Source organism: Xiphophorus couchianus, chromosome 11 (genome assembly GCF_001444195.1).
Source record: "Xiphophorus couchianus chromosome 11, X_couchianus-1.0, whole genome shotgun sequence".
Taxonomy (NCBI): Eukaryota; Metazoa; Chordata; class Actinopteri; order Cyprinodontiformes; family Poeciliidae; genus Xiphophorus; species Xiphophorus couchianus.
In genome coordinates, this window is record NC_040238.1 from 18083140 (window position 1) to 18101139 (window position 18000).

The 18000-nt window shown below is 38.6% G+C and overlaps 2 protein-coding genes across 4 annotated transcripts; one reads left to right on the top strand and one right to left on the bottom strand.

The window, feature by feature from the left end:
- The first annotated feature begins 140 nt into the window (after window positions 1–140).
- kif20a (kinesin family member 20A) lies at window positions 141–10487 on the top strand. 2 transcript variants are annotated; one of them, XM_028032074.1, is made up of 19 exons: window positions 141–343; window positions 1172–1345; window positions 1572–1676; window positions 1788–1907; window positions 2123–2261; window positions 2349–2524; window positions 3298–3397; window positions 3598–3810; window positions 3900–4011; window positions 4136–4210; window positions 4292–4435; window positions 4523–4691; window positions 5117–5269; window positions 5961–6100; window positions 7251–7353; window positions 7616–7811; window positions 7904–7995; window positions 8104–8241; window positions 9439–9584. In XM_028032074.1, exons 2-19 carry the CDS (start codon window positions 1178–1180, stop codon window positions 9466–9468), a joined length of 2373 nt encoding a protein of 790 aa, XP_027887875.1. In that variant the 5' UTR covers window positions 141–343; window positions 1172–1177; the 3' UTR covers window positions 9469–9584. The 2 variants fall into 2 exon arrangements, with proteins under 2 accessions (XP_027887875.1, XP_027887874.1); XM_028032073.1 differs by lacking the exon at window positions 9439–9584 and adding an exon at window positions 9603–10487 and having other exon boundaries at window positions 142–343.
- Window positions 10053–17488, bottom strand: cdc23 (CDC23 (cell division cycle 23, yeast, homolog)). Of its 2 annotated transcripts, none has more exons than XM_028032076.1 (16): window positions 17337–17488; window positions 16980–17052; window positions 14996–15133; window positions 14858–14900; window positions 14661–14766; window positions 14420–14552; window positions 14143–14320; window positions 13955–14052; window positions 13738–13837; window positions 12373–12526; window positions 12142–12261; window positions 11980–12055; window positions 11830–11891; window positions 11462–11540; window positions 11152–11271; window positions 10053–11079 (listed from the first exon to the last, which is right to left on the bottom strand). In XM_028032076.1, exons 1-16 carry the CDS (start codon window positions 17447–17449, stop codon window positions 10927–10929), a joined length of 1746 nt encoding a protein of 581 aa, XP_027887877.1. In that variant the 5' UTR covers window positions 17450–17488; the 3' UTR covers window positions 10053–10926. The 2 variants fall into 2 exon arrangements, with proteins under 2 accessions (XP_027887877.1, XP_027887878.1); XM_028032077.1 differs by having other exon boundaries at window positions 10921–11079; window positions 13738–13819; window positions 17337–17449.
- Window positions 17489–18000: the final 512 nt, after the last annotated feature.

An 18000-nucleotide genomic window follows, 5' to 3' on the forward strand; every position in this document is an offset into this window, starting at 1 on the left:
AGGAACTAAAAAACAGTCACCGCATTTCAAGTAGGCAGAGTTTATTTAACGCACAACCCTTGACAGTATTAACCAATGAGAAGAAAGTAAGTCATCGGTCTCAGCCAATCACAGAAGCGGGAGCGCATTGTTCAAAAAACCAAACGTCGTCGGGTAGAACCAGTCAGCTGGAGTTCTGAACGGCGAAAACAAAGAACGTGGTTTGATGCAGACTGACACACCAGACTTAAAGAAAGTATTTTGCTTTTTATGCAGGATTTAAGACATTTATTGGATTGTTTTTTTCTGGAATCTAGTCGGCCTTTTTTAATTTTGACAAGGTAAACAGACCGTTGCTTTAAAGGTAAGTCATTCGATACATGTTAAAACCTCGGATAGTTAGTTCTCTATAAAATTCTGATTTAATGTATTTCAGAAACTCGCTAATTAATCACAAAAATATTAGCTGATCGGTATATAAGGGCGTCTCCCTGCGCACATGTTTTAGGAAAAAATGAGTGTATTTGTGTTAAGTTAGATCAAATGATTTTGAACGCACGTTTTCACCTTTCATGCGTTAGAAACCCGATGTGATGTTGGCTACACGCCTCGAGGCTTACCGTAGTGTGTAACATAGCCTAGCAAAATGACAAGTATTCTCAGTGTAATCTTTTTAAAGTAAAAAAACAACAACAACAGTAGCCCACTATTTCAATTATTTATTTTATAATAATGGTAATAATAATACAACACCATAAAAACATTCAATGAGTTTCAGTCCGAGGTAATTATCTGCAGTGTGTTCCCCTGCCGCTAGATGCCGCTACTAACCCCAAACCACAGTTATCTTATTTAGAGAAATGTTTTCAGTAAGTGAACACTAAAGATATAAGCTGTTTTATGTTATTAGAAATTTGCCAATTTATATTTACCATCTTTCAGAACACTTTTCAAGAAAAGATTAGCTTTTAATCTGTGTCTTCTATTACTCATCATGAGCAATCATATAATAAAGTATTTTTTACTAGCCTGATTACAGAATCAGATTTCTCTCAGATTTCTCTAAAGTTTGTGAAACAAAAATGGTTAAAGTGTTAAAGACTATGAATGTACAAAGCAATATTTCAGAAAGCCATGTATTTGGACATCCCACTTTTATTCCAAAGAAACTCATGATGATTTGCTGTTGCAGGAAAGCATGGCGCTGTCTTTGTCTTCCCCGTATGGATGTCACTCTGATGATGAAGAGGATCTGGCTGTGTTTGAGTCCACAGCAGCAGAGCACGGAGGAATGACCAGACCACGTCTGCCTGAGGTCTCTGTTATTTCCCCCGGGCTCGAAACCAGGCCGACCATTACACAGCTGGTGAGACTCAACAAAAACATGCTGCTCTTATTTTTTTTCTTCCCTTTTTTTTTTTGTCACTGTGTTACAAAAAACACAGTGATATGTTGGTTAAGCTGTACCAATATATCAACAAATGTTAAAGCAAACCTGTTATTTTTATCTTTGTCTATTTTAATTTGATCTAATATTTGTCCTAATGGAAAAGCCAAAGCAGCAAATTATTCAGTCTTATTTTTTCATGTAGAAAGTTGCTGCGAAACCTGGCAGCTCTGATGAGGGGACCTCGGAAAGGGTGAAAGTTTTTCTGCGCATTCGCCCGCTGACTGACTCAGAAAAAGGACAAGAGCAGGTTGGAAAGTCTTTTGTTTGAAACTATTAGCATTTGAGTTTTCTGAAATGCACCCGTATTGCTTGTGAATAACCGATAGTCACTTCTTTTCTTTTCTCTCTTCTCTTCTAGGGCTGTGTGGCGATCCAGGATGAGGAGACATTGCTGCTTAAAGCTCCATATGAGTCTCAGAACATGAGGACGGCAGAAAGAGGCATCACCCAGAGCATTCACAAGTTCAGTTTCTCGAAGGTAGGAGAGTTGTAGGTTTGCTTGCTCTTCTTAAGCTTAACTTTGAGAGAGTAAAATCAGGTTAACTTGAAAAACAAGAAGCTGAGATTAAACAGTGTTCTTTTTGGCCTAAGTAATACACAAAAAAATTATATGGAAGAAAGACCTCATGATAACATATCTGTTATTTAGAAAGTAGCAGATCTAAATGTTTTTCCATTTATTTTCTTTCCTAGATATTTGGTCCGGATACGACTCAGCAGCAGATCTATGAAGGTACAATGAAGAAAATGGTGAACGATGTTCTCAAAGGAGAAAACAGGCTTCTCTACACTTACGGTGTCACGAACTCTGGAAAGACTTACACCATTCAAGGTACATTACCTCTTGTAGTTGTGTCGTATTGGGCTTTTGGTTAAATGGCTTAAAGGTAAACTGTGTATGTGAAACCTTCCCCTTTAGGCAATGGTCGAGAGGCAGGCCTGTTGCCACGGGCGTTGGTGTCTCTGTTCAGGAAGCTGCAGGGTCGTCTCTATGGTGCGATGGACCTGAAGCCCGTCATGTATCAGGATGTCAGGCAGCTGGACAATAGTGAGATCAAGACGGAAGAAATCCGAAGAAACTCCCTCCTCAAAGAGGTAAAAGCCGCCCTATCAGCATGGTAATACAGTTTCTGTCAAATAAGAAAGATTTGCACTCCTGGAAAAATTAAACTTTAAAGAAATATGTCTTTTACTGCAGTGTCATGGTTATAGACTAGAAACTGTGGTGTTTTCTGTCAATTTATTTTTTATCTATTTTAATTTTTTTGTAAGAAAAACATGGGTCTTTGTCCTGCCTCTTTTGTCGCAGTTCCAATTGTTTAAAAATATTTTAATTACTGTAGATATGAGCAGATTAAGGAGAGTAGCTATTTTCTTCTTGAATGCATTTCTTGACTTATGAAAATAAACATGTTTGCCTTACTTGAATGACATGTTAGGTCTTTTCCATTTTGAAGAGTAGCTAAGAGAAACAGTGTCATAGATCATTATTTAGCACTTCCTTGGAACTTTAAAAATGTAAAAATATGAATTATACATAACAAGATGCTACAGTTTTATTTTACATTATATCTTTGCATTGGAGCTTTTGTGTATAGCTCTGTTCCCCACTGATCGGTTGTATTCAAATTAAAGGCTAAAGTCTCACTATTCCACTCCATTCAAAGGGAATTATCTGTCTTTTTTACAAACCAACATAAATAGTTTGCACTGATTCTGTGTCATAGTTTACACTCACAACTCTGTTATTCTTTTAATGTTTTCAAATCATTTCCCGTCTCTGATCTGCAGCTGTTTAAATTATTGTATTAGATTAATGAAAAGGGTTTTGCAGATTTTAACTCATAAACCGTACTGATATGTTACAGGATGAAAATCAAACTTCTCGTCGCGCTGGTACCACTACAGCCTGGGACAGTGGCATTGGAGGGCTTTCTTCCACCACACACACTGCCACTCAGCTTGAAGGTTGGACATAAAATGATACCTTGTAGCTATTTTCTTTCATGAGACTCCTGGAGATTTTTTTTTCTCATCAATTGTAATGGAAAAACGTAGAAGTATGAAATAATACAACCGTAAACTATGATATTAACGTACCTGCAGAATCAGCTGTTTTTGATCCACTGGATAGGATAACTGATAAATTCTTCCCCATCCGTTTACAGAAACGGACAGCGTGTGTCTGGACCCCGACAGTCTGTCACTCAGTGGAGGCTGTGACCTGGAGGAGGGGGTGCAGTTTTCCGTCTGGGTCTCCTTCTATGAGATCTACAATGAGTTCCTGTATGATCTGCTGGATGCTTCGCCCTCCCAGCAGCCCCGAAAAAGAGTTACTCTGCGGCTCAGTGATGACAAGCAGGGCAACCCTTACGTCAAAGGTCATTCTCGTTTATTCACAATAATATCTTTGAAGTATTTTTTTATGAAGTACGGTAATAATTGTCTGTTTTCCTTTTTGCCATATCAGATCTCACTTGGATTCAGATTCGCAGCGCTGAGGAGGCCTGGAGGATCCTGAAGGCAGGGCGGCGTAACCAAAGCTTTGCCAGCACTCACCTAAACCAAAACTCCAGCAGGAGGTTGGAGCCTGTTACACTTTTCTTTCTTGAAGTTTCCTCTTGAAATGTTTCCAAAATAAATGTATTCGAATTGCATTTGATGTTTTTTTTTCTGTTGTTGTTTTATTTTTCCTCGTATCATTAGCCACAGCATCTTCTCCATCCGTGTCCTTCATGTTCACCCAGAAGCCAGTACAGGCCAGGTCATGCACATCAGCGAGTACGTTTTAACTGATTTTATTTTTAAATGATTGTTTTTAGCTTTTTGAGGTAGTAAAACTAAGTGTTGCCTCGTTCGCAGGCTGACTGTGTGCGATCTGGCCGGGTCAGAGCGCTGTAAAGAGCAGCGTAATGGTGAGAGGATGAAGGAGGCCAACAACATCAACACCTCCCTCCTGACGCTGGGACGCTGCATCGCTGCTTTGAGGCACAACCAAAACAATAAGTACGAAGCTATTGAAAGAGGCAAAATACAAGCGACAGAACGAAAGCATGTGTTTGACGTCAGTGTGAATCTAAAATGCGTTGCCAGGTCCAGGCCCCCTCTGATGGTTCCTTTCAGGGACAGCAAACTGACCCGGGTCCTGCAGGGCTTCTTCTGTGGCAGAGGAATCTCCTGCATGGTGGTCAACATCAATCCATGCACCTCCATTTATGATGAGACCCTTCAGGCACTCAAGTTCTCTGCTATAGCTACACAGGTGATAAAAAAATCTCTTACTATAAAATTTCTGAGATGCATGTTTGGCTCTACATTCAAGAAGAATGTGAAAGAAAGAGGAGGAGATTTTTGGCTTCATTGGCACTTTCTGGTGGCGCAAGCTGGAAACTACCAAACTGGATCTTTTTCTGATCAGTGAATGCTCAACGCTAAACTCTACCTGATCTCACTGATGATAATTCTGTGTTGTGGAAGCTACTGAGTGAAGACTCAAAGTTGCGTTGCTTTGCAATTTGTGAGTTTGGAAATGAACTCAGAGGAAAGGCAGAGATGCAAGAAGCAACATTTTCTATAAGGTGTTGATCTCTCTGCACTTTATTCAAGCTGCACCGGGCTGGAAACAAAAAATTTGCAATGATCTTCTGTTTATCTGAAATGAGTTGGCTAAGATCTGTGTAATTCCAGCTTCTCCATGGCCCGTCCACTAAGACCAGAGTGGCCTACATCCTCTCTCTGCTCCGAGACCCTGCAGCACATGGCAGTGAAAGCACAGTGATAGAGGAGGAAGAGGATGAAAGTGATGAAGAGGATGGAGATATCACCTTGTTGAATACGGAGGTACTGTTTGTCATCGCTCTTATTCTTTTGGATGGGGTAAAGATTCCATGTTTAGCAAAGCAAACCCATCTGCAAGTGAATTATGGTTAAAATATTGCCAAAAAAAAGCTTTTAATAGAGAACTAGTTGCTCTATTTTTTAACAACTAAAGAATGGAGCACAATGTAACAAACTTCATTAAATGATTATTCATTATCCCGATTATTAATTGATTGTGTGAAGAATCTGGTGAATGAATAACTAGTTAAGCTGTTCAGCAACCCTCACTTCAAGGAAAGTCTAACATTAACCCAGAAGATGGACTTGTAAAAAAAAAAAAAAAAAGAAAAACACTTTTAAAGATCTATAGATATGTTATACAATTTCAGATTTTCATTTTCGTTATGGCACAATTTTTTCCAAATTGTGACAAGTACTTTTAAGCTTGGCAATGAGAAAATTGAATAAATTTTTTTTAAATGATTATATTTTTAATATATTTTTAGTTCAAAAAATACGTTATTTTAATTACCTGCTTTGTTTTTAAGTTGGTGATAGATTTAAGAGTGCTTGATTGCAGCAGCTTCGGAAATCCATAAACCAGTTGTTTTAATTTTAGTGCAATTTGAAAGTAAAATCTCTAAAGTATCTTCACACATTTAAAATCTGGAACATTTCACTAATCTGGCATCCAACTGTGTTTGTTTTATAGTCTCTACTGCAGGCCATCGACATCCTGAAGAGAGAAGTGCTTCGCCAGCGGGAAGAAAAAATAGTCCTGGAGGCTAATGTGAGAGAGCAGGTCGTCTCTGAAATGATGGAAGTCATCACATCAATGCAAGAGGGATTCACGTATGTAGGCTTCATCTATTACAGAATTTAGTTTGAGTTGTAATACTTTACAGCACGAGTGTCAATCTACACTGTAGATTAAAATTAAAGGCTTGGTCGAACTTCCACGGCAAACTGATTTTAAAAAACAAATTTTTTATGTTGTATTGGTTGTTTATATCTGTGTTGGTTCAGCACACAAGTCCAACAGATCTGCCCTTTAACATTATGAACATTATGAAAAGGTTTTTCAGCTTTTTGTTTGGCTAGATGTGACTGGTAGCATGAGGTCGCTAATGAATGTCAACAGGAGAGGGGGATTGTGGGTTCTGACTGACATGACAATGCAACAACAGATTATCATGGAATTTATTATATTGTGCGATATGATGTGTGTCTGTGTGTGCTTTGTCTGTCAGTAGGCCAGCTCTAATAGGCATTGATCTTTTGGGCCAAATATAATAACATTGTTGGCCAAATTTGGCCAGTAGGCCTGAGTTTGACACATGTGCGCTACAGACCCTTGAAAAATAAGCAATTATTTTCAAGTACCAACACTGTCTTGTAACAACACTGTTTTTAAAACCATTTCACTACACGGAGTATAAAAGACTCCTTTGTCTGTCTAAAATATATATATACAGTATATATATTAATTATGAAAACTGGCTTTTTTCAGCAGTTTTTTGTGCAAGTGACATCCCTTATTTTCAATTTTCCGTATCTGAACTTTTGTTCAAATCATTGATGGTTTTGGGTTTTTGAGTTATCGACAAAACCCAAATAAAAATTGTAATATTCAAAATAATCGACACAACTTTTGGTCCTCTAGATCCTCTTAGATTAGGGGTTTAAACTGGCCCTGGGCTCTCAGGCTTGGGTATGACGTTTTTGTTAAAAATGTAACAAAATGAAAGCACCCCACAACTATTTAATGTAGGATAAATTAATCCAGATCTCACAAATTAAATGTGGAATGTTGTAGCTAAACTTACTAGTTTGTCAGATTCAGTGAGCTGAGGTGTACTCATTGTTACTTTTAATGGTTAATTCTTTGTCACAAGAATGGACTTGGCTTACATGACACAGTAACATTAAGATAAAGAAAGAAATGCTGAACTGGAATGTGATGGACGTGGATGATGAATTGTTGCGTCTTCCTGTCAAACAGTGAGACCTTGGAGGCTCAGACTGCTCTGATCGAAGAGAGGTATGAGAACAAAATATGTATCCTGCAGGAACATCTGAAGAAATTCTACCGCCAGGAGCTGAAGGTAAGATTTATCTTGCTGTGCCTTTAGACACTGTAAAATGTTGTCCTTGAACATTTTCACATTGTTTCACCAAAAACAAATGAGCCTTTTCGGAACACATATTCTAATTCTTTTGAATATGATTGCATCTTTCTACTTTCCAAAATATTAAAGCTCACAGAGGTAGGTTTGTGAAGGTCTCAGGAAAACATTGCTATTTCTATCAGTACTGTAACCAGGTAACTTCTGAAGGTCAAGCATGTATGCTTGGTTTGTTTCATAGGAGCGTGATGAGGAAATTGAAGCTTTGGCTGCTGCCCTTGACAAAAAGCAGAAGGAAGATGGCGTCTCCATGACAACGCCACCCGTAGAGTCAGAGGGGCCTCGGCGCTCTCTCCGCCTCTCGTCTCAGACTGAGCTGAACCGACTACGTGTTGAACTCGATCAGTGTCGCGCTGAGCTTCTCACCAAGACCCAGGGTACAGTCCGACTGCAGCGACGCTTCAGTCAGGTGTTTATGTAAGGTTGTTATTAGCAGCTATTGAGCGTGTTGCTCTGTTTGCCTGTGCAGACCTGGTGAAGCTGAGGATGAAGCTGGATGTGCCGGGTTCGGCCGGCGCCCTCACCACCGCAGCGGATCGCAAGCTGCAGGAGGGTCAGCGGGTCAGTTCCAGCTCCATCACCTCAAAGGAACTTTTTCTTTTAGCTGCTAGTAATCCCCTTCCCTCTAGCAGAGACCAAAAATATTCTCTTTTTCTTCTTCCTCAACAGAACCTGCGCCAGCTCCGACTGGACCTGCAGAAGCTGGGAGTGGATCTGCAGTCTGGTGAAAGAGCTTGTTGCCGCAACACAGGAGGGGAGAGGCTGCGGCAAACACTCACAGCTGCAGACGATACTCTAGTCAAACAGGTAGAAAAAGTCGATCCTGTTAAATAACTAAGAATGTCAATTAAAGATAGAATTTATTTCTATAATTCCATTCAAAAAGTAAAATTTGTATATTATTTAGATGTATTGTACACAAAGTGATTCATTTTAAGAATTTATTTCTATCTTCATGAATTATGGCTTGCAGCAATGAAAAGACAAAATAGTTTCCTTAAAGTAGAATCTTACTTAAAACACATTTTTATCACAGATGTGTTGGCCTATTAAAGTATTACCATGTGCAGTTTATTGATCAAGGCTCCATTTGCATGAACTACTCCAGTAAGGGGAGATGGGACAGAAGTGATCAGCTCTGATCAGGTGTAAACAAAAGCCCAGGTTGCTTTAAAAGAAACCTTCAGCTGATCTGCGTTATGCGACCTCGTGTTTCCTCCTCTTTTCCTCTCAGTTATACTTCATAGGTCCTCTGCGTTGTTTCAGTTTCTTGGCCAGTCAACTACGCCATAGCAATGCCATGGTAAAACTGGTATTGGTACTTTTTGATAGTGAAGGCAGATATCGAGCGCTGCCGGAAAATTAAATTAATAAAGCTTGTCAGCAGCGAGAATTCCTGGTACAGAGCTGCTTTGGACTTGATGAACTCAGTGGACCGACACCAGAAACTTCTGAAGTTCTGTGGTTTCTAGAGCGACTTCACACAAGAAATTCAGCAGGTGTAGACCAAGTCCTGTGTGGGCCCTGCATTACAAACCTTTCTAAGCAGCTTGTGTGCCCTTTTCCCCCCCCATTTTATACCAAAAGCTTAAATCCAGTCAACGTTCCATTAAATGCTTGCTTGCTTGCATCACTGCCTAGATATTTTGGTTCTGTAGCAATTAGTTTTTCCCCCTCCTTGTGAAGGTTGAGGACTATCAACTGTAAGTTTAGTTGTCTTTACCATAATTCTGAGTCCCTAATAAACTATCTACATTTGAAAAATAAATTTTCAATGGCCAGATTTCGAAGGATTTTCATTAGCTGGAAGCCAGAATTATCCAATCACTTTAAATGTGAATAGTTTATTCTTCAAATTTAATTTCTAAAATGAATTTTTGATGTGATTTATTGATATCTACCCATAGAATAAGTAATAAATGCTGAGTTTTATTTGTTTTTTCATTTCTCATTTTGAAATACTTTTCTTCTCTCCCTTTGCTTCCTAACATTCTTGTTGCACAGCCAGCTTTAAAACTGAATTTGGGTTTCTAATACCTTCACCAGGTGATAACTGGGCTGGAGCATGTTGCATTTTAGCTCTTCCCATCTCTCTAATCATCTCCAGCCTCGTCTTTCCCTTCGCCCTCTGTGTTCCTGTCTAACCCTCTCCACTGACTTCTTCTCAGAACCAGATCCTGCTGGAGCTTCAGAATGACCTCACTCTGGTCAAAGCAGACTTGCGGCGGAAGGCGGAGACCCTGGCGGGCCGCGCACAGCCGCCCACTACAACTTTCGCTGCACCCACTACTCCAGGCTCCTGCAAAAAGAGGGGCTGCATGGCAACCACGCCGAGCGAATGCGAAAACCGGCCGCCCCAGAAACGGCCATTTTTCCAGTCTCTGTTTCCGACTCGCACCCCTTCACGTAAATACAACGCCCATGCAGCCGCGGAATCCAGCTTGACTCCATCTTCGCGAATCTTGCGCTCCCGTCAGCCGTCTCCACCCCCTAGCCCCTTCCTCGCCCCACGGAGCCTCAGAGGAAAATACTGAGCTATTTTTTAAAAAAAAGGTTCGATTAAGCTTTCTGATTCGATGCAAAATGCATCAGCTGGTTACCTTTATATTTTTATACTGTTTTTTTTTATATATTTACTTTTTTGCAGTCATCCAAAATATGATTATCAGTTAATGCCAGTAAAATGATCAATGCTTTAAGATTTTTCTCTGGGGTTGAAGGACTGTAAGGTCAGAGTTGTGCATGTCTGTAAATCGGCTTCATGTGCCTCGGCGGCAAATATTTTCCTAACACCACAATAAATGTCTAAACTGTGTGTGATTATAAAGGACAAAGCTCATGCACAGCAAACTAAACTGCTAAATGTTCACTTGCTGCTTTCTATGTTTTCTGGTTTCTGTTCTAAAATTGTAGAAAGTTTTCTTCTGTCTTGTCCCAATCGTCTGGGCTGCATGCCAAAAGTTCTGTTTGTTACTTTTTTATGTCTGATTGTGAGGTTTTAGGAATTTTTGTTTTCAAAATAAAATGCAGTATATTCTGTAGCTTTTGAAATATGCTCTGTAATGGTGTATTTCTTTCAAATGTAAGGTTTTAAATGAAAAATATTGCCTTTTAAAATCTAGAATTATCAAAAGGCACAAGAATCAAGCTGATCTTGTTTAAAGGGGCTAGAAGCATTCATTGTATGTTGTAAATGCAAAAGACAAAAAGGGAGACTGCTCATTTCTCACTCTTTTTAAATATAGAGTACTAAAGTTATGATGTGCAAATCAAAATGTTTTTGTGCTCAACATATTTTGCTACATAAGATATCAAATACTGTCAGTCTTATGCATATGACAATGTACTTTATTAGAAATTAACTGGAAGGTTTTCTTTTTCAAATAAAGAAAGATCCAATTCCAACTATAGAAAAACATAACATTTCTCTAAACACAGACATTTACAATTAAAGCTTTATTTTAAGCAAATGTCTGTCATTAAGTTGGAGTATCATGGCGTGAAGGAGATGAGGTTCAGAGGAGACACCCTCCTGACCGGTGTGTTGATGTTTGAGAGCGGAGTGAACAGATCTGCTGAAGGCGTTTCCACCTGATCTCTGACCTGTGAGATCTGCCTCAGCAGAGCCTTCCCCTCTTCTCGTGCCTACGAGAGCGATCAGTCAATGTAACTGCTGACTTTGGCAGAATAATCATGGATTCCATGTTTAAAACTTACATCGTTGTAGTCACAGCAGCGCTGCGCACAGATCGAAGCCTCGTCGTAGAGTTTGCTCTTGAAATAATACTGACCCAGGTAGCGCAGAGCTGTGCTCACCTCTGCATGCTCCAGTTGTTCCTGAAGGAACATCACCATTGAAAAGACTCATTCAGTTCATCACACTGACTTTAGAAATACTATTCCACCTCAGTTATCAAATTCAAAACCTGATGCTACAACTGAAATGCTTTTGAGAACAAAGCTGACAGCTGTACAGAGCAAAGAAGTTTTCTATTTAAAGTTACAACATATACCTCTAAGTGCTTACCCCACAAGAGAAAATGTCTTGAATGTAAAGCATGTAACACTGAGCAGCATCGTCAGACTCATTCAGCTGTTCATGGAGCCTGTGGAGGGATGAGATTACACTTTAATGGAAAAAGAAGCTGAAAAATTAGCTACAAATGATCTAAAGCTGAGGTTATTGCACCATTTTCTACCAAACATAAAAAAGGAATTTATTTAAGGGGAGATATCAATGGATGTAGCAATATGAAAATAGGAGATGGAATAATGCTGTTTTTCATTCACTTTTAAAGAGTATTTAAGTTTCCAAACTAGGCAGGAACTACTGCTACACTAAAACATTAAATTGCTAAGTGCCACTTTTTAACAATTAAATTGAGAACAGCTTACTTTGCCAGTTTAAGAAGAGCCATTTTTTCTACATCGCCAACAGAATAAGCCCTCCAGTAGCACTGCAAAAGAATAAAAATCAATTTTAAAAAAAAACAGTTGAATATTTACAAAATAAACCCAAGGTGCTGATAGCTGCAAGATGTTTACCTTCTTGGCTTCAACTTGCTGAGAGAGTTTTTCATAGCTTTCCCCCAATGCAACCAACATGCGAGAGTCATTGGGTCTGAAGGCAAAATGACCAAATCAGTGATGCACAGTTCAATGTGTTTAGACTGAATATAAACATTAAAAAATAAAATTAATCCAAACCTGAGCTGGTGAGCCTTTCGGTAGTAATACAAACAGTAAAAAGGCATCTTAAGGATTTCATATGTCTGACCTAATCCATACCAGGCACGATAATCCCGCTTGTTCACTTCAATTGCATGCCTGGCGAAAAAAAAACAAGCAGAGGTAACATTTCTTTAAAACATGAGATCTGCAGGTTTTAAAGCAAAACTGGTTCCACACTGAGCTAATCAGTGAAACATGTTGTCCAACCTGTAGGCCTGGATGGCGGCTGAAGTGTTCTTCATTTCCATGTATTCGTGGCCCATGAGGGTCCAGGCTCCAAGACAACGAGGGTTCAGTTTCAGGGCGCGCTGGAAGTACAGAGCTGCTTTCTCATGCTGGGAGCGTAAACTGTAGTAGTTCCCTTTAAATGAAACAAAGTTCTCCTCAGAAACCAATCGAGGTCCAGGCAGTTGGTGAAGAGCCAAGGGTCAGAGTTAAATGATGGGATGTTCTGACTTACTTCCAGTTTTAAGTTTGATTTATTTTGAACCTTGACAAAAATGCAGTCCTTACCAAAGGTTAGACACCTTAAACTTTGTTACATTCTGTCAAGCTGCAACTACAACTATAGTTTAATGGGCTTTTATGTGATGGACCAGCACAAAGTGCAGTTTGACTAAACTGGAAAAAATATATTTTGGCTTTTTAAATGTGTTTCAATTACAAACAAGAAAAGTGTGACTTTTATTTGAATTGAGCTCACAGTCAATATTTTAGAGAAAAGTCTATACCAGCTTTGCACATGCTATCACTTAAAATTTACCCTTTTGTTCTTTCTGAAATAGTTCAGACTGGAGAGAACCTGAACATTAATTTCAAATTTGCTGCCACAGAAAACATTGGTTTCACTTTTGGACTCTGACAAAGAGATTCTAACATCCATATGTTTCAATCTAAACTTCTCTTTCGTAGCTGTGACAGCTTTTTAAGAGTTGTCACTGTGCTGCAAAGTTAAACTCTGCTAAGTCTCAGCTTTCCAGCAACCTCCAACATGTATTCTTCGAGGGTTTCTCTGCATCTTTCCCAACAACTCTGAACAGTTTCCCACACCACAGCATAATGCTGCTCCTACCATGTTCCACTAAGCTGATGGTGTGTTTTCTGCTAAGCATAGTGATTGAATAATATAACATTGAGCTGATGAAACCAGAGCACCTTCATCCATGTTGTTTCTTAAAGACTCCATTTACTCACTACGGGACTTCAGAAGGGAATTTAGCTAGCTGAATTATATTTACAGGTATCAAAGTAAGGGAGACTGAATACAAAAGCATGCTACATTTTTTTACATTTTATTTTCATCAGCAACAAAAAATTAATACTGCATTGGAAAATCTTCCTCCTGCTTTACAATTGCACAACTTCATGTTGGATTGGGGCAAATGTCAAAATATATTGACTTGTAGTTGCAAGGAGACAAAATGTGGAAATGATGTTTTGCAGGGCTCCTATTCTCTTTGAGGAACAAACTCAGGACTGTAAATAAGTCTAAAGATTATCCTGAAAGTCTAATAATGCGTTGACGTTCCTCTGTGATTTTTCTATTCTCAATGGGATTAACTTATTGCTTACCAATTACGCAGCATGTCTCCACTCGGTATTTATCAATCTCCACCAGGTTGTGGGCTAAATAACTTAATTCAGGCTTCATACTCTGTAAAGACACAAAGCACTGACTGAATAAAGAAATAAAGGGACCTCTGGATTTTCATGAAATCCACTTCATCCCTATTGATCATGTGCTTACATCTCAAATCTGAGACAACACATTTAGAAGCTGTAAACTTACTTTGACATATAGCAAATTAGAGAAGGTGTCCATGTTGTCGATACGATACGGATCATGCTCCCTCAGTTCATTAAACAGCGCCAAAGCTTGGTCGATATCTTTAATAAACAGAGACAGATTGCCGTTAGATTCCTCCTGCTCACACAGCATTTTCCTGACATTAAAAACCTTGAAAAACGTTTGAAAACCTCTGATGTTGTGGTAGGCAACAGCAATCTGCGAGATGATGTAGGTGCTCTTGGAGAAGCCGGCCTCAATGAGGTTTTGGTACTTCTGCAAAGCCTCTTTGATCATCTGGAGCTCTGTGTACATGTGGGCCATGAAGAAGTCTTTAATCCAGCAGTCAGGCAGAGACAGGGACTTTAACTATACAAAGAGAGCAGAGAATATAAAATCTATATAAAAAACTTCCAAGGTTCGTAGCTGTAACATGACAAAACACGAGAAACTTCAAAAGACGGTTACCATTTCGATGTTTGTGATGAGGTTACTAAGCTCCAGCCAGGCACCCCAGTGAAGAGGAAGGGCTTGAATTGCCTCCACAAACACTTCCACTGCCTCCTTCAGCAGATCCAGCTTTCGTAAAACAACCCCATACCTGTTTTCACACACCCACACACACACAACAACAGATTTATTTGTAGTCCACTCTTTCCTTAACTAAATATCCCATTAGTGAGCATCTTTATGGAGAAGAAGCACTTACAAATACAGTGTAAAGCCGTCCAGCTCTCTTGCAGTGTGCTTCTTACTGAGCTCAACTCTCAGTTCTCGCAAAGCTTCATTACGCACCTGACCCTTCTCCAAAGGACCTAAAACCACACAGAATCAGACAAACGCTTTCCGGAAACAAGGGAAGAAGCTCCTCTGTTCTCTAATTGGTGTAAATCAAAAGGATCTTACCCAAACTGTCCACAGTCTCATCATCTTTCTTTTTCTCGCCGGACTAAAATTCAACAAGCATGTATTCATAAAAAATGCCTCCAAAACAGAGCGATCAAATCGTGAATCAGAGACAGATAAGTATTTATTGAATCTTACCAGATAGCGGGAATACATGTAGAGGAAATAAGCCTTCTGGCTACAGCAGCCCTTTAGAAAGTAAGCAGCACGGTCATACTCTTTCAGGTCAAAGTAGGATTTGGCCAAAGTGAAGGCATCCAGGTCTTGAGCGTCTTCCTGTATGCAAGGTAGACAATGGTAAGAAAACATTCTTCAATTTTTATGATTACATGATTTAATAAAAATGTATAAAGTGCATAATCCTAAAGGTGTTTTAAATACTAAATATGATCTGAAAAATTGGTCAGCAGGGGGCAGTATGCGTTTAAAAAGAATCATGCACACTGCCTTATTGAACAACACTGAATCAATACCTTTTGTCCAAAAAAAAAAAAAGGAAACCACATATCATTTAAAACAAATCTCAGAAAGCCTAAATTAAAATTGTGATAATCTTGAATTTAAAAAATGCTTAGAAATGAAAAATATGATCAAAATAGGCTCCAGAAAATCTAAACATCTGTAAAAAATGTCACTTCTGCCAAAGACTGCTTGGATCAAGTATTTAGTAGACTACAATATTTCTGGTTCCGTGCATTAAAATTCAGCTTCATTAGTCAGTTGGATGCATATTCACTTCCACCTTTTTACCCACACTTGATATTAATCTTAGTAGGGAAGCTGAAACAATGAAATCATCAATAAATTATGTTTAAGTGTAGAGATATGAAATGATTGGCATACATGTACAAAATAGGAGCACATAGCCCCAACGCTATACAAATTGATTAATAAAATGTACCTTCATTGTAATTTTAAATATTGAATTTAAAAATTCAATAATGAACATAAGTGAGCTAATAATGAGATTTCTGATAAACTGCATCATTACTGATTTTGGTTTTTCTTTATTGTTTATGCATAAACCCCCCACTGAAGATATGTCCAATCTAAATTGGTAAGAAGTATTGCAGTTCTTGCTAATGCTAGAAAATATTTAAACTCCTCTGCCCTATACATTCTGTACTGCTCACTTATTTTACCTTACCTAAGTTACTGTGTGGAAATTTGGGGCAACACTTACAGAACGTTACTACAACCATTATGCACATTACAAAAAAGAGCCATTCGCTTAGTTCATAAGGTTGATTTTTACTGTCATACCCACAATCTATTTATAGATTCTTATTTATTGAAATTCACTGATTTAGTAGAGTTTCAAACTGCACAGATCATGTTTAAAGTCAGAAATAAAATATTGCCAGAAAAGATTCAACAATTATTTTCCGATAGAGTGGGGGGATATGACTATAGAGAAAACCTTGACTTCAGAACTTTGAAGGCTCATACAACAATGAAAACATTGTGCATTTCGGGGGTTGGTGTGAGGATCTGGAATAAACTCTCTAAAGAGCTGAAGCAAAGTCCAAGTATGAGACATTTTAAGAAAGGTCTCAAGGCAGCTATTATTCAAAGTTATAAGGAAGAACAAGGGGGATAATCCTGGTTGGGAACTAAAACTTTAGGTATGATGTCATCAAGTAGGTGGCATGTCGGTGCAGGTGTGGGTAAATATATAAAGGAATGAAAATAACAGTGTATTTTGTCTATAAGCAGATGGGTGTGTATATGGGTGTAGGTACGTATATATGTTTGTATATGTAAATATATATATATGCATGTGTACAGATGTGTATGTGTGTGTATGCACTATTTTCATCTAGCTGAGGAAATCTTATTATACTTATTATTTCCTTTGTCAGAAAGGATATCGGACATTGAAAATACTGTGATAAATTACAGCTGGAAAAGGGGTATGATTACATAAGTTATACTTCAGCATACTCCTTTTCAGACTCATAATCACCGATGTGAAGTGTTTTTTTTTTTTTTTCTCTCTTTTTTAAAAGAAATATACTATGTACTTTGTGTCGTTTACACTGTCGGTGAAATGTTTGTCTGAAATAAAACTAAACTAAACTAAACTAAACTAAACCTCAGACCTTCGTGGCAGTGAACTAACCTCAGTGAATGCTGGTTCTGGGGGTAAATTATCCTTGGGAAGGGGATCCAAAGCAAACGCCAACTCAGAAGCCCTGAAATGCAAACATCGCCGGTGTTAGCATTTACCCCGCTTGTTTACTTGTCTACAGCAATAACAAGCGAAACGAAAATTCAATACCGTCACTGACTGATAGCCATCAAACATATTTAGTGAACCAGTGTCGTTAAACCTGCCATGTCTTAGCTTAAAACATGTTCATCAACAGCGCTATTTTAGCTAATACCAGAGACATGGCGTTTATTTAGGTGACTTTTCTGTGTCAAATTGCAAAAGATGCACATTAAACAGCACATTTTTTTTATCTTGCAGTCTTACCACTTCGCGCTATGCAAAACTCCTCTTTCTTTACACAACGATATGACAGATATTAGCTGTTTCTTGATTTGTGCCAGATCTCCGAACTCACTGCACAGAGCCGCCATTTTCATATTTCACCAAGCGAACAGGTGATTGGTTGGAAAAAAGAAGCTACGAGACTCCACTTCCTCTTCCCATTCCCTTTCAGAACAAAAGTCGTGGACATTTTAGGTGGCGTGAAATAAACTCCCTCCCTCAAAAGAATACATATTTTTCAAAACTCTTACAAATGTGGCAGATTATTTCCAACCGTATCTCTGACCAGCTTCCTTACAGGATTATCCCAGCACCACCATGTGTTACTGTGAGTATATTCTAGTCAGGGGCAGTACGCCATTTAAAACAGGAATTATGGCTTTCCTCTGAATGAGTGTATTCTCTGGATTTATTTGGGATTGAATACAAAAGCACATCACTATTCAGTTTTTTTATTTGAAGGCAATGACTGAAAACCATGTTCCATTCATAAATGCACACTATTTTGTCTTGGTCTATCACATAAAATCCTCAAAATACACCAAATTTCGTAGCTGTAATGTGACAAATTGTGAAACTGGTATAAATATTAAAATGGATACTTCTGAAAGGCACTGTGTATACATATATAATTTGAGAAGAAAAA

What these genes read in the sequence shown, in the direction of transcription:
- kif20a (XM_028032073.1), top strand. Translation starts at nt 1,178, where the DNA reads ATGGCGCTGTCTTTGTCTTCCCCGTATGGATGTCACTCTGATGATGAA. An exon ending in ACAAGTTCAGTTTCTCGAAG is followed by an intron (nt 1,908 to 2,122) that starts GTAGGAGAGTTG and finishes TTTCTTTCCTAG; the next exon opens with ATATTTGGTCCGGATACGAC. An exon ending in TCTCTGCTATAGCTACACAG is followed by an intron (nt 4,692 to 5,116) that starts GTGATAAAAAAA and finishes GTGTAATTCCAG; the next exon opens with CTTCTCCATGGCCCGTCCAC.
- cdc23 (XM_028032076.1), bottom strand. Translation starts at nt 17,449, where the DNA reads ATGAAAATGGCGGCTCTGTGCAGTGAGTTCGGAGATCTGGCACAAATC. An exon ending in GCTCTTCTTAAACTGGCAAA is followed by an intron (nt 11,541 to 11,829) that starts GTAAGCTGTTCT and finishes ATCCCTCCACAG; the next exon opens with GCTCCATGAACAGCTGAATG. An exon ending in GCTGCTGTGACTACAACGAT is followed by an intron (nt 11,080 to 11,151) that starts GTAAGTTTTAAA and finishes TCGCTCTCGTAG; the next exon opens with GCACGAGAAGAGGGGAAGGC.